The sequence below is a fragment of the Cystoisospora suis genome (genome assembly GCF_002600585.1).
Source record: "Cystoisospora suis strain Wien I chromosome Unknown contig_2573, whole genome shotgun sequence".
Taxonomy (NCBI): domain Eukaryota; phylum Apicomplexa; class Conoidasida; order Eucoccidiorida; family Sarcocystidae; genus Cystoisospora; species Cystoisospora suis.
In genome coordinates this window covers 36,226-51,235 of record NW_027155371.1, presented here as the reverse complement: position 1 = coordinate 51,235, position 15,010 = coordinate 36,226, and the positions used below count along the sequence as shown (strand labels likewise).

General features: G+C 54.2%; 2 protein-coding genes across 2 annotated transcripts in view; one reads left to right on the top strand and one right to left on the bottom strand.

Moving 5' to 3' along the window:
* Positions 1-791: 791 nt before the first annotated feature.
* On the top strand, positions 792-5,386 carry CSUI_005310 (uncharacterized protein). The gene is made up of 3 exons (XM_068065487.1): positions 792-2,700; positions 3,377-3,438; positions 4,024-5,386. The coding sequence occupies exons 1-3, from the start codon at positions 2,263-2,265 to the stop codon at positions 4,883-4,885; spliced, it is 1,362 nt and encodes a 453-aa protein (XP_067922536.1). The 5' UTR covers positions 792-2,262; the 3' UTR covers positions 4,886-5,386.
* Positions 5,387-8,934: 3,548 nt separating this feature from the next.
* Positions 8,935-15,010, bottom strand: part of CSUI_005309 (matrix protein mmp37) — an 8,763-nt gene continuing 2,687 nt past the window's right edge. The window contains exons 4-9 of the mRNA XM_068065486.1: positions 14,208-14,292; positions 13,725-13,774; positions 12,864-13,232; positions 11,044-11,158; positions 10,233-10,348; positions 8,935-9,580 (exon numbers count right to left, since the gene is read on the bottom strand). Of these exons, the coding sequence (XP_067922535.1) occupies positions 9,545-9,580; positions 10,233-10,348; positions 11,044-11,158; positions 12,864-13,232; positions 13,725-13,774; positions 14,208-14,292 (771 nt within the window). The 3' untranslated portion in view covers positions 8,935-9,544. The remainder of the gene's footprint in view (positions 9,581-10,232; positions 10,349-11,043; positions 11,159-12,863; positions 13,233-13,724; positions 13,775-14,207; positions 14,293-15,010) is intronic.

Genomic DNA, 15,010 nt, shown 5'->3' with positions numbered 1-15,010 from the left:
AAACCGGGGTGAATGGTACGGCAGAGACAGCTACGTGGGCAGACTGTGCCGCTGGGTCTCCGACTTCCGAGAAGGGACGATACCACTACGGCTGTTGCCCAATGAAGTCTTCCACGTACACGACCTGTTCTAAGAAGGCAGCAGGCCAGCGCCCTCACATACTGTTCACCGAACTGATCCCCACTTAGCCCCGGGCACTGACACAAGGAGAGTGAGGCTACCGTATAGAACTCTGTTGAAGTGAACTGGATAGCATATCCGGGACACTCCGACGCCTACGGAGGCCGGGCGCATCCGCCGAAGATGAAGACGCTCAGAAGCTAATGGACAGTGTACAAGCGGACCTCAAAGTGTCAAGCCTCTCTAACAGACACTCCCTGGCCCCCTACTCTGGCCGCGAGAAGCACACGCTGTGACAGATAACTACGCAGGACACCGACGAGTTGGAGACGCACGCCAACGGGAGCGAATTCGAAAGTGTCGACCCGTCGCGAGAACACTCATTCACTAACCAGAGGCCAACAGCAGGTGTAGTCCGCGCCGACCAGCCGCGAAGTCACGTATTTATTGTGACGAGTAAGTTACAAGAATAACGGTTGCTGAAAAGGGACGGCAAGGGGCTGGCTCGCATTGCTAAAGGAATATCGGAATTACCGACATTCGCTGCCCACTTTGGGTAACGTGCCCAATGCGCTGTGGCGCCGCCTTGGTTGCGGCGGCCACATGAACTGTAGTGGGACGAGAGGACCACCCTCCCTCCAGACAGTGATACAATTTTTTCTCCGAGCAAGGATAAACTTTATATCCGGTTGAGCAGATCTGCACTGCATACCAGGTTTGGAGACAACACTCATTCTCGAAGATTCGTTCTGCCATTGAACTACCGCTCCATTAGTGGTCCCGCGTCCCGGGCAGCGGGCCCACTGTGTCACGGTGCCACGAACCGCCCGGCCTCGGTAACGTGCCTCATCGGCTACGACACAGGGCCGCAGCCGACCGCAGTCGGACGGAGCAGCCGTGAAGGGGCTGGCTCTCAGTTCCGCGTTTTAGGTGCAGGCAGCTTCGCACAGTGCTTTTTTTGGGCAGCTGATTTTCCCGATTTGCAGGCGCCGCTTCTTTTGTGGGCCAGTCTACGGAGCCTTGTTTTGCCGGCCGGTATCTAGCAGCGTCAGTGTTCACTACTAGCGCCCTCGCCTCCGGCGGAAGTTACTGCCGGATTTCAGGGGCCCGGGGCCCCCATCACCTGGGCTGCACGGTTTGGGCTTTCCCCCCTGGAGCCCCCAGGTGTCCCAGAGCTTCAGCCTGCTAGTCCTCTTCTTCAGGGCAGCTTTTCCGAAGACAGAAAAGCTTACCGGCGTTTGTTTCGGCCTGGGTTGTCATCGAGCCTCCCCCGACGGATCTGCGATGTGCCGCATGCACTTGACTGTGGCACCACCCTTACCTTTAGCTTGGAGCCGCAGTCGGATGGACCTGTGGCGACGTACCTTCTAGGCGAGTTGCGACAGGTATTTGGCTCTCAGGCTGAGGAGCTAACCTACTTCCCATCTTTGCCTAGCAAGCTCGCGCTGTACCCCAAGCAAGAACACGAAACAAGAAGGCCACTTGCGCTTTGGTGTCGCCTGATAAGCCTGTTCTTGAGCCGGACACAGCGTACCTGCCTTCACTGAAAGCAGGGGTGTTTCAGGCGGAGTCACAGGGAGAAAACTGCCTTGCCAGTTCTGCTTCTTCGGCAGATTAGAGTTCCTTACGGCCGTACAGTATCGAGACCGCAAGTTCTACGACAGGGGGTCAGGAGTTCCGCATTTGTCGGCACCGTACTCACAGTATTGTTGCCAGTAACTGCGTGCTTTTTTTCATGTGGCAAAGACCGCCAGACTGAACGGAGGCAGTTAGGAGGCGGACAGGAGGGCTTCTTGCTTCAGTGCCACGAAGACAAGACTCTCCATTCTGTTGGCCCCCACTTCTGTTGGCAGCGCAGGGGGACTCGACGCTTAGTCGGCTTCTCGGGGGGATCGGGCTGGCATGGCACGCTTGTGGACGTGCGGTTGTTACCGCCAGGGAAACTGGCGCGGCTACGTAGTATCGCAGCTGGCACTTCGCACGCATAGGGGAGACTGGCAACGATATCCGCTTTGTAACAACAAAAGACGCCTCCCGTACTCCGTTGCCTCTCTTCCTGATATCAGTGGTTGATGGCGTGCGCGCTGGATCTCACCAGCACGACGTGTCTTCCACAGAAGCCACACTTTTGCGCGAGGTGCCATGGCAGAGGATGTGGCCGGCGGGGCGCTCTGGCTGCCGCACCCCTTGTTCGCCCCTTGGCGCAAGCTCGGCCTGGTAATTTGTTTCATCCAAGCAGTGAGTGTCTTCCCTCCAACTAGAGCTGGAAGCGGAACACCAAATCCTGCTCTTCAACGGCCGGAGCTGGAAGCGGAACTGCCTCCGTTCAACAACGTGTATGTACCGCGGCTGCTCCTTTCTCCAGCGACCAAGAGCACCCCTTTTGGCAATGTCCCGCTTGACCGTCCTGCTAACCTAGTTCCTCCTCAAGTCTCCCAGAATCCTGGCCACGAGTCCCGGAAAGCGTCTGCTCGTAGAACCGCTGCATTAGGGACTGCCGAAAATGACCTGGGCAAGGACGGCGAACCAAGTCCCAACTCGAAAAGTCTTCCGAACATGGCGGTCGGAAGCAGCCGCAGAGTACGCAGCCAGTTTCTGTCCGCTCCAAGGATATGGGCACAAAAGGGCTCGGTCCTACCTTAGAGGAATGTTTTCGTTTTACCTGTGAACCCACCTGGCTCGACCTAAGGTGGCCCGGTGTGATTAGACTAAAACGAGCCCGCGTTGTTACAGCCGTCCCGTGCATCTTGCGCCCGGCATACCCCTGCGCTAAAGACTGACTGGGGTCCGCAGCCCGGTCTTCTTGTCCCGTGAATTTGTTGACCTTGTTACCGCGTCAGGTGGGGCAGACACCACACAAGCAAGTTCTGCACCATGAAGTGACCAAGTACTAGTTTGTGGCGTTTCACTTGGGAACGCAGCGTCCGGATTCGTTTTGGGAGAGGCGCGTCTTTTCTATCCAAATGGCTGTGTCTGTTGGTGTCTCACGGCCTGCTTACCTCCCCGGCTGTGCGTAGCCATTCCGAGAGGAAGGTGACTCTACGTTTCCTTCAGTTTTGATGGGCAGCCACCCTGCCAAGTAGATAACACCTCACGTCGTGGATTGGACATGCTGCTGTAGCATTCCTCCCGGTTGTGAATAAAGGGGAAAAGTTTCCAGGCAAGTTGAAATGGGGCTGTGCGAATACCCGTCTGCGTTTTGGATTGGCGCCAGCTGTATTGGCTGTCACCATTGTATGTGTGCTTTTTCCGTCAGAGACTCTGGGGCACAGCGGCAGATCCACCTCGCCGAGACCGGCCTTCTGCATATACGGGCGGGTAAGTGGAGCCCGGGCCTCATACCGGTTAGCAGCCGAAGACTCCAGGCGCATTTTCACTGTCCAGTCGGCATCTTCTTTGCACGGGCAAAAACCTCTCTACTATCCTGTTCACTGCCCGTTAGAGGTCAAAACTTATTTGGCACGCTAGCTTCATTGTTAAGCTGAATGTGTTGAGACTGCAGACAGTGCGGCAACTCCGGTCAGGCATCAGTGTTTGTGTGCCCCTCTGTGGCCCGTGCCTTGCAGAGCGCGTACCGCTGGGCGTCCGGGCAGGAAGGCGCTCCCGAGTGCGAAGCGTCTTTGCGCACACTGTGTCCGCCGTGCGCGGGCTCGGCGTGCTGTGTTATTCTTACGCAAAGCGGAATCAACGCGCAGGGATTGACATCTGGTTACGCGGGCACCTCGTGTGGGCACTGGGTTCGAAAGGAGTGGCAAAGAGGCGTGACAGTAGTCCTGACTCAGCAGTCACATACAGCACTCCCAGTCGGTCTTCGTGGTTCTTCCCTGACAGTGGCTCTGACACCTTTCCAGGCTGAAGCCTGTTTACTGGATATCTTCCGGGTGACCCCTGTGTGTTATGCAGCTACTACACTCACACGCCGAACTACGAAGACACCCGCGACTCCCCGTTTGCTACACCTGGCGGCCCGGCTTCACGTGATACCTTCTGGGCAAAGCGCGAGAACTTCATTTTTGCTTTCATAACGCTTTTGGCCACCGCGATCATAAGTGAAACTCTCCATCAAGTACGCGTCCGCAGAGAGGTCCGCCGCCGAAGAAGGAAATACATCAGGAGTTCTGAGTCGAGCTCTAGTCTTTCTTCTTCGTCGTCGTCTTCAGTTCGTTCGAGCCGCTGGGAGACGCGTCGGCGGGACTACGACCGTAGAGGCGGGCCGCGCAGAAAGAGGAGACGCTATTCGGAGGATTACTCTCGCGGCCGCAACCGAGACCGCTACAGCGATGAGGAGGACTCTGACGACCGTCCAAGGCGGTCTGGGTGGGGCCGGGCGGGTAAATCGGAGTGGGGCCGGCGGACACAGTCGACTCCCTACAATAAAGACTCGTCCAAGAAGGATGGCGACAGAGAACCTGATGCTTCTCGAGAAGATTCAGAAAAGGACACCAAGCGTTACCAGGCAACAGAAGCGACAGAGCCGCTTCTGCCTCGCGCTCCGCGCGGCAAACCCGCAACACAGCACGGGCAAGCAGTGTCGGGAGCAACGAAGGCAAATCAGAAGGGAGGCAGCACAACCTCTGAGACGCCTGCTCCTGCAGACGTTCCTCAGCCCACAGGCACTGTTGCGAAAAACAAGGACCAGGTTCCTGAAGGAGTGCGGGTAACAGAGTCAGGAGAAGCATCGGAACAGGCACCTGAACTGTCAGACGAGACTGAGCCAGCTTTAGTCGCGGTCCCTGCAGGAGCTAGCGCTACTAAACGGAGATAAGGCGTGCCGTTGCTTAAGAGAGCCACCGAGAGATTTTAAGGCCGCTGAGCCGGCGCTGCGTCTTCGGGCGGACAGCCTCCACTTCAGTTGTCAACCTGTCACGGGGCTGCATACTGCCTCCTGTCCTTTCTCGTGGCGTTAGTCGTCTGCAGAGATCATCTTCAAGCCTCACATCGATCGCGATAATCTAGCACTTCAAAAGAAAGCGTCTGACTGCAGTCGAAGATTAGAACAGGACTCTTGAGTGCCGGGCACAGAACCTGACCGGCGCTGGATGTGTGTGTGGAGCTATTGTGACCTTTGATAATCTCAGCGGTTGGTGAGCTTCTCGCGCCGCAACTTTTATCCGGATTTCTGATGAGTGGCGCGTGGCCACGGCCTCGGGGCGATTGCTGTACCGGTTGTTGCACATTGACACGGGCGACTAGCCGATGCGCCGCTGCTACGTTTGTTCAGTGTCACATCTTTCCCATGCTACTTTTTCAGTGACTATTTGCACTCCTTATTCGGCTTCCGGAGGCTGTGGCCGACGATGGCTTTTTTTACTGGAACAGGCGGCAAACAACAGTGATCTGGTGCTTTCGTCGCACGGCATCGGTTCTTTGTAGCAGATGGGCTTCAGTCACAGTCGGTGGTCGGAGGGCGGGTCCTCGAGAGTTGCTGTTGGAGACGTGACGTTCGAGTTGGCTCATGAAGTATTGGTGTGCTGTTGGCTATCCGTCGAGCGAGGCTAAGATCGGCGGTTTCAGTATGCGGATTTAGAATACGAGCCGGTGTGGTGGCCGGCCACCGTACCTGCGGCACATGGCTGGCCCGTGCGCAAGGAGGCCCGCTGACAGCGAGCGCGTCCCTGGTGAATTCTGAGCAGTGTGATTCACGGTAACTGGGCATGCCGCTGGTCAGGGGAACTGTGTTCTCTCCAAGTAACAGCCGCGCACCCATCTGTCAACCCCCTTGGCTCGTTCTGACAGCCTTCGGCGCTGGCTGCGCGCGAGAACATTGCGAAGAGGCGGAGTCTACTGGCTGCGAAGGTAGACGGTCACACAGTCTTGTTACAGGCGCAGTAATCATTTCACGGGGGCGATACTGCTTGTGGTGCGTCACTTTTTGAATAGCTGCCCCTCCAAATTCTGTTAAGGCTAACTGCCTGTCTGGCAGACCACCGCCAAGCACTAAACACCTCAGATTCTACGAGTCTCACGTGTCTTCATGGCTAGGGTAGCTTCCCTTGTCCAAGGTTTTGCGTCTCCCCCCCCTCGAACGGTTACCTATTTTTCTTTCCCAGTCTAAAGGTTTGCTTCTTGTAAGCTCGCCCACAGCAGCTGGTCACGGACATTGGTAGGGGCAGCGGATCTGTGGCCAGTTTCGCACCTACAACGAAGCGTCGCGCGGCAGGAGAACGTACTCAGTTTACAGAGTGCTTTCCCGTGTCACCCCCTGTTCGCGCAGGAAGAGTGGGTAGGTATGTCGGGGTACAGGTCTGGGGGTACCGCAAGCCGCGAGGTAAACCAGATGGTTCCTTCTTTAGAACTGCTACGCGGAGCGTCCAGATCAGCCTTGAACCGCTCCGGCCGTCCTCGGAGTTCACAGTTTTCCCGGACTGAGTGACTTCTTCCGCCCCTGTACTGAGCCTTCAAGGAGGAGCTGGCGTAGCTCACCTTGTGTCATGCTCTTCTCTGCTTCTTGAGGAGGAAAGAGAAGTCGCGGTAAAGAGGCTGCTGTCCGCTGTAAAGTCAAAATAGCCGCCAGCGCTAATGTGGCGGCACGGTGCATGTTTCCACTGTGAACTGCGTCGCTTGCGTCCGTCAATCCTGGCGAGTGGGGGCCGGGCCTGTCCTCACGGGACCTAGAATCCCGTTGCTCTTCCGTCGTGAAGCCGTTGTTTGTCAGTTTCTTCAGAGCCTCTATTGCTGCTGATGTGTCTCCAGAAGCTGCGATCTCTTTGTTAGCGGTGCCTGACGATGATCGTGTGCTGCCCCAAGCGGTTGCAGAGGCGCTGGGACGCGTTGGCTCACCAGGTGGGCCAGTCATCGTGTCCCTGGAGTCAAAATCCATGCCCGACAGTGCTTCCCTTCCAAGCCTGGTCCGGGCCATTGCCGCATGACACAGAGCTACCTGAACCATCTTCATGGCAGAAAGCAGCATCGTGTGCACTGAATGGATAACCGGCAATGCAGCTTCCAGTGTCGCCGGCGCCCCGGACTTCGCGAAAGCAGAAAGCCTTTCCTTGCTGTTCTCCAGTAGTGTTCTGCAGATGGCCAGTACCCGCCGGTTCTTGCTCTCTTTCTTTCCCCCGCCTAACAGAGATATCGCTTCCATTGCCACGCAGTGGGCCAACACAGCCAACATCACGCGGCCCGTCCATCGATTCATCAAATACCCACGATTTCCGTCACTCGCAGAACGTGTCTTCACCGCAGGAGACCTTTCGCAGTTGAGCGGGCATGAACCTGTGTCAAGGCTCACTGAAGATGACGAGAGAGCAGAAGCACTGTGTGCTGCCAAGCTTGGGATCGTGTTTGCTTCACAAACAGGAGAGCATTCCGGAACTTCGTGGTGGAGGCCTTCCCTTTTGAGTGCAGCCTTTGTACCTTCCTTCGAAAGCAGTTGCAGGAGCTGCTGCAGTACTACGATTATTTGGGGCGGAGACAATCCCAGTAACTGCGGTTTGTCGGGCAACAGCGCTGCCGCCGCAGTGAATAGCAGAGAGCTACGATCCATCGAGTATGCACTTTGAAAACAAGGGGAGGATCGGGCTGTGATGCTATCTATACGAAGACTCTTGCCTGAGGTGAGGAAAATATGTAACCCAGGAGTTTCACCAAGAGAGTCGACCTTTTTATTGGAGCAGAAGTTTTCCCAGGTTCAGGGTTTCGGAGCTGGGGTAAAGCAGATGGGTCCGGTGCCGACCTTTTGCTGGACAGTTCCCCGGAAGTAGCTTCTTCGAAATGAGAATACTTCAACCACGGTCCCCCCCAGCGCGGGCAAGGAACATATACAGGTGAAGCGCTGCCAAGTGTGCAGCAGCAAATTTGTATGGTCTTCGAGCAGGCGCATGATAGCCCGCACCGTCTCTCGTCCCTCTAGTGTCACGGGGCCAAGGCTGCACAATTGTCCGGTACCCACCGCGTCGACAGCGACTTCCTCACTGCTTATCGTGTGTAGTCGAAACTTCGGTTGGTCGTGGCCATGGCCGAAGAAGAAACCCAGGCTCGTAACACAACGATGTACCCATCACGAAGAAACACGGTGAGGCTCAGGGAACCGCAGGTTGCCCTGATACACACTTTGCGGAAAAGCTAAAGGGAGTCAGCCCACAAAAAGTCGCAGAACGCCGGGACATCAAAAGAAGAGATCTCACGTGTCTTTGTCTTATTGCTAGGAGGCGCACTATCGAAGTCTGCTTTTCGTGGCGCCTTACCTAAGCAGGGCAGCACGGACGCAGACTTCGTCGAACGCTTCCAAAAACATCCAGTGAAGTTTTTGACCACCATGCAATCCCTTCATCAGCCTCAGCCGTTTGACAAGCCACATCTTGCCATCGAGCTCACTTTGAACTGCTTTCTTAGCCACGCACTTTTCTCCGTACATGGGAGTTCGTGGGATTCTTACAAGTATAAATTTCCCACTGTGGCCAAAGAGTGGTGACCGGAAAGGGGTTGACGGGCTTCCAGCCGAAACTGATCTCCGCGGCGACCCTATTAGGATAGCGAAACGGAAGGGGGGGTTTAGGGGTTTCCCCACTACGGCTGCCCAGTAGTTGTTGCCGGACTGGCTCCATACTCCAGAACTGCAGCTACGGTCAAGATCTTTCACTGGAAGCAGAACGTAATGGTGATAGCGCCGGCTGTTGCCTTGGTGTTGTTATCGGGTAAGAACACCAGCTACATGTGGCTGGCAAGCGGAACTGGCTGCAGCATACGTGACCCCGCCGTGTGCACGAACGCCACATCGTGTCCGGAGCCTCAGCTGTAGATGCCCAGCACCCGTCAGCCATCTCTTGACTGCAATTTAGGGGTGAGCCCGGTAGCAGGTCCGCTCGATCAAAGGGGACGGTTTAAGCTCCGCAGGACAGGTTTCTTTTTCAGAGAACGCCGACAGCGTGTACGTATTCCAGTTGACAACTCCAGCACGAGTGGCGCAACACTGTCAAGGAACACCTGGCATCATTTTTTCGGCGCAAGAACTTCTCCACCCGTGGCACGGTCCCTGGCGCTGACTAGAAGGAAACTGTTAGCACCTGCCAAGAAGGGTACGGCTAAGTGCCGTCCTGGGGCTGCGTACCCCCGTAGAGAGCTGGCCTGGGCTCAGCAAACGGACAGCCACCGCCACTAGCCAAAGTTGGTGCCACCACCGCGCTCTTTGCCGCGTCGGAAATGCAAAGTAACTACCGGTGTCTTACCAATCGAAGAACAAAAGAATTTTGCTCCACAGGAATTGTGGAAGATAGGAGAGGGGTCACTCCCACTCGCTGACCGTGGTACTGTTTGCCACGGGGTCACCTTCACAGTAACTGAGAGGAGCCTGCGTTGGGTGCTTCGCTACGAAGCACTAATGCCGCCCGAGTGAAGACGAACGAGAATAACAGGGCTAATCATGACCTTGCTGCTCCGCACTAAGCTCTCAGGCTGCCACAGACGCCAAAGTACCCGACCTTGTTCACCGTTTTGACAGCTTTTGTAAACCGTAGATGACCTGTGAACTCGGGATTCAGACACACAACAAGATTCTCTGCTGTACACGCGAACTAAGATATGCGTCCCAGAACCGCAGGGCACCTTAGGTAGACAGGCGCCCGTAGGCTGTCGGTGAGCTCACGCGACGGGAAGAGAAGTGGCCGCCGTGGCGCGTGTCGGTGCGGAGATCGTGAGTCGGAGTAATGACGAAGGAGGGCGTCCAGAGTCCAACAGAGCTGCAAGCACTGAAAACTTGACGCAAAATCTAGGGGAGTCTGTAAACGCTTAGCCACAGAATATCCGAAAGCCAGACGCTCTGCCTGTCAGACCGATGCGGCTTCCGGAGTAAGCTCTCCCAGTATGCAGGAAACCCCAGCGGGTGCAAATAATTCAGGAGAGCTACAACTTCCCGGAGAAGATAACCTAGCGGCTCACGTATAGTTCGGCGTGCCCACAACGCATCTGGAGCTAAAAACACTATCAGTGGCTCTGTCTCCAGATGGGCTAGCCTGTCTGCATGCGGCCACGTGCCTTGATTCAGCAGTTCCACATACAAACATTCAGTTGGGAGGTGCCTAGGGGTTTTGCACCCCTCCTGTCACGGAAGATGGCAACGAACTGCAGCCGGTTTTTTAGGGTGATTTGTTGAAAGGGCTGAAATTCTTCCTCACCGTGCGGAACAGACCAGCGGTAGCCATGTTCTTGCAGGCAGATATCGCGGAAGATCGGCGGACGACAGAGATGAGCGCGGCAGACACGTCGGCGGCACTGGGGCTACCGTTGTACCCTGTGCATAGGAGACAAGAGGCGAAGGGTACGTGCGGCGGCAGTCCGAAGTACGTAGAAGCGCAAATGAACTCAGTTCCAGAGCCCATGGGAAAGCGTTGTCCTCACAGACTGAACGCAGCTCTGTGGACGCGTCTACAAGAAACAAGTTTATTCGCGTTCGAAAAGTTTGGTGTACCCAAACCACGGAGCTAGGCCACCATCCTGCCGATTACAAGAGAGAACAAAGAGGTAAATACAATCGTAGCAAAAGAGAGGTGCCTCGATACATGGCAGGTGTGTACCCTGACGACCTGCATCATCCTGACAACTTACGAACGCGGTCGGCAACGCCCAGGACGTCTGTTTAAGTAAAAGGTGCTGGCGTGAAATATTGAGGCAGCCCGAGACTCAGGGCAAGTGGCACTTCGCATGCTGGTATCGCCTGGCTACAACCTACACGGAGAAGAGGCCGGGCTACTAGTTTAGATAGGCGTGCCAACGAAGCCGGCAGATGGCGGAGCGAGACCGCACAAACTATTAAGTCCGCCGCTGTCCCCAGGGATGTGAAAACGGCACTGAAAGCTGTCAGCATTCTCGTCTTCAGTGAGCTCCACCACGTCAAATAGAGCGCAGGTGCACGAATGTCAGTCGCGTCACGAAGCTCCACCAAACAGCTACGTAGTATTGCACGCCAAACTCCCCCAAAAGACGTACCATGCATGCGGCTCTGCCGTCTAGCCAGCTCGCGGATCCGCGGAGGCAGCTTGTCGCACAAGGATCGGCGAAACGCCCTCCACCGTTTAAGATCATTCTGCTCACATCCCTGAATCTGCACGGAAAGCAAAGTAGAGGGTAACCGGTCTCAGGCGGCTAGAGAAAGAACACTAGCGTGAAGAGGAACCGGACTGCGACAACCTTGCTTTTGTGCGCTGCGACTGAACTATGAACGTGGGGCACTGTTCGTCGGAACGTGTCTTAGTTCGCATGTACAAACAAGCAACAGTAAGAAAACGCACTTCATTTGCGCTGATACTACACGCAGACTGCCGTATAGCTAAAGAAGAAAACGGCGCAGGTTCTGCGACACCAGGAGGACTCACATAGAGGTTGTCATGATCTGTCACCACAGTCTCTCTCTACCGTACTCGGATGGGAGAAAAACGAGGCCTGTATAGAATTTTACAATGCAACAACCGACGCTTGATCGAGTGAACCCCTCCCCTACGGGAGTGTGTCAAGGCGCATTGCAAGGAAAGTTGGTGGTATGCTCGTATGTACGTCAGCAACCAAAATGAAGTAGGAGGCCCGGGCACCGCATCTACATGACTGAGGAGAGAAAGAAAGCCACGCCTTCTTTCCTACACTGATGGCTAAAATTTTCTTCCTTGCGCAAAGGTGTAACAGTGTGACTCTTGAGAATCGTCCTCGAAGAGAGGGATGCCCGCAACAAGCTGGTGCATGGCACTACTTAAGTACCAATGTAAAAAGGGAACGGCTGAAGGTGATCCCTTGATTTACATCAGTATTCTTCTAGCAGTATTCTGTATCATCATGACTAACTACCACCATTATAGCCCCATACGTCTCACTAGGCCACCAAACGAACACAGCCCCCCCCCCGATCAGCACTTTCCCGAACCAACATCAACGTCTCTCTAACGCTACCCGTCTGTTGAACCGCTGTAAACTGTAACGGTTCCCGACACCAGCATCCTGCCACGAGTAAGAGAGGTTGACACTTGAGACCGAAGGTAACCACATGCTGTAAGTTCGTGACAATCTCTTCATCTAGGGACGTAGTCAATAGAGAGCACGTGTCCATGCACTTCCAAGAAGATCACTCTGAAACAATACAGTATGAAACCACGTGCACACCTAACTGCGTACATATAGACACGTAGAGATAGATCACAAACAACCGGTGCCTTCCAGAGAGTACTCAACAGCCTGACAGCTTCTAGTGAGGCCGGAAAACATAACTGACAGTGAATCAACGGCTGAACACATTTAAAATCTTCTTTGTCTGAGGATGGTTGTCATCTGTACACTTCAAGTGAATTAAAGGTATGTTAGAGATCTAGACTAATCTCGGGCCAGGTATGCTGACCCCCCTTCTCGAATGTGCTTACAAGACGCTGTCCCTGCCTCTAAACGAGATATCCAGATAGACGAACTCGTAAGCCAGTCTGACTTCTGCAAGTTCTGCAACGCGACCAGGGAAAATCTCGTGAGCAGCAACAGATCATGAAGAAGTCGACTGAGATGGATGGCCTTGACAGGATATCGTTCCGAAAGAAAAAATGAACAGGTATGTGTCACAGTCGAAAGGCTGGAGGTCGTTGTCTAGCCTCCTACCACCCTGTACCGCAGCAGGGGCCGCGCAAAGTGAAAGGCCCCGTCCAAAAAAGATGAAGTGCTCCGACAATATGGCTATGCCTTCTCTTCTCTCTTTTGAGTGAATACAACAGCACACGGAGATCGACTACCGGCTCTCAATCCCTCTGTACCACAGGCGGCTCTATGTCGAGGCATACCTCTACAAGAAGACGGTCATTCAGAATTTCCTCCCGCCAGTCAGAAGCAGCCCATCGGCCATCGCCCAAGGGACCGTCATTTCGGCTTTTCGTCCTCACTCTCTCCGATAGTCGAGATGGTGTCTTAGAATGAAGTGTCGCTGGAGGAGGATGAGATATCGAAGCACAGTCGCTCCGTGGAGCGGGTGCTCGACAACCACCTCCATAACGAGAGGCAAGAGGAGAAGGTGGAACTGGAGAGTCGAGAGTGTTCCAAGGTCCTTGGCCTGGCAGAACACCACCAGAAGGTGTGTGGATGAGACGCAGCTCAGGAATGCGCGATAGAAGAGGAGAATAAATGGAAAAGAGATCTGTTGTTTGTCCTGAAACCTTCACAAGCAAAAAAACAGGAAAGAAAAAATGTAGACAACAGCCAGCTGCTTAAGAGCGCACGCAGCAGTACCAGCCGTGCGAACGGGGTCCACGGGCAAGCCAATGTGCATGGATAGTTTGCTGCAAGACGGTCAGCGTTTGGAGTTAAGAGTCTCCTCCAAGGTTGTTGAACTTCGTGTGCGCTCAATGAATCCGGCAAAACAAAGGATTCAAGCCTGAGACGGAAGAGCCACTCCCCGGCTCCGCTCAACTAAAAGACGCCTGTTTCATGTTCATTTGTCATACCTCGTTTGGGAATTCTGAGGCCAAGCTTTACGCAGACAGTTACCTTCTCCATCTCTTTCTCTCTAGTCCCTTCGCTGCCCCAACTCCAAGATACAGCCCCGGCAATGACACCTGCCTTTCTATATCCACTCGCATAGTACTCACGCGCCTCCTCTCTTTCTCTTTCTCTCTCTCACACTCTTCGTTTGTATATCTACGACTTACAAGGTTGCTCAGCTTGCGTGGGTTTTCGACGAAAGCCATTCGAATGTCTCCTAGGTGGACACGCACACACATGAAAACGAATTTACTGCTTTAGAACCTGTACGACAGAAGAAGCCCGGACAAGCAAGCGCGACCTCACTGTCTCGCAGCACGAACTTGGTGATTCATGATCCTGAATGCTTCGAAAGCTCATACAAACAGGCCCACTGGATACGTGTGCATACAAAGAGCGTAGTGTACGCGTGTACCGGTAGTTTCAAGAGATCATTAGGTACGGACATGCTGTACAGTGGGACGAGCAGATAACAACCAGGAAACCATAGGGAAAGACTACAGCCACAACGGAGGTGCATCCCGAGAACACCCATATGTACGATTTTCAGTGACTGGCGTTGACGAGTCCACCGTCACCCCTGAGATTGTTTTGATGAGATTGAAGATCGCAACTTCCCCGTGTGTAGTTTCTTTATCTTGGTTCCTCACCCTTATAAGACAGTCCGCAGATAGCGTACAGAAGCTGACGAAAAGAGAAGACCGGTTTCTCTTGGAGGAGGACAGCAGTACGGAGCTGTACACACAGACAGCCGATGCCGTGTCTAACTCCGGTAAACTAAACAGGTTTAGACAGAGACGGTGCTGGTAAGCAAGAGCTGCACGCAGAAAAGAACTGACGGCTTGCTGTCAGTCTAAGGCTCAGGTACGCCTTCTGCGACTGATGAGACAAAAAAAAGTAACCTTCACCATACATACGTAACTTCGCTCGCTTACGGCTTCTCTCGCCTCTTCAACACGAACGAAAGAACGTTACATGGACGGGAACGTATTCAGTAGAGATCTCTAGGATGCTGTAGCGTTCAAACGCAGGAACAACGAGAAAGGGGACTCTCACAAACTCCTCTACTTTCCTTCTGGCTGCTGAAAAAGAATATAGATGCACAAGGGAAGGAAGAATACCGGGCAAAAAGCCGCATACACAAAACAGAGGTGTTTCCTTCGTGAAGTTTTCTATGGTTTCATCGAGCGTCTTTTTCATTCTCCTATGATGGCTCACATCATGTGAAAGGTCGAGAAGCGGCAGTGAAGAACAAACGGGTCCACACAGCTACTTCAGCTAGACCTCCCTCGTCTCTCTGTCACTGACTACCTGCCACGACGAAACTTCAATGCCAGCCCTCGCCTTCTTGCGTGTACAGCATCTTTCAGGACCTACACTGGGCAGCATTCCAGGAGGTTAGCATGATTGATATACGTGTGTATGCACTTATGTATGTATACATGTATGTAGG

Excerpts from the sequence above, each read along its gene's own strand:
- CSUI_005310 (XM_068065487.1), top strand. The coding sequence starts at position 2,263 with ATGGCAGAGGATGTGGCCGGCGGGGCGCTCTGGCTGCCGCACCCCTTG. Across the intron at positions 2,701-3,376 it reads CGGTCGGAAGCAGCCGCAGA|AGACTCTGGGGCACAGCGGC; the intron begins GTACGCAGCCAG and ends TTTTTCCGTCAG. Across the intron at positions 3,439-4,023 it reads CCTTCTGCATATACGGGCGG|CTACTACACTCACACGCCGA; the intron begins GTAAGTGGAGCC and ends TGTGTTATGCAG.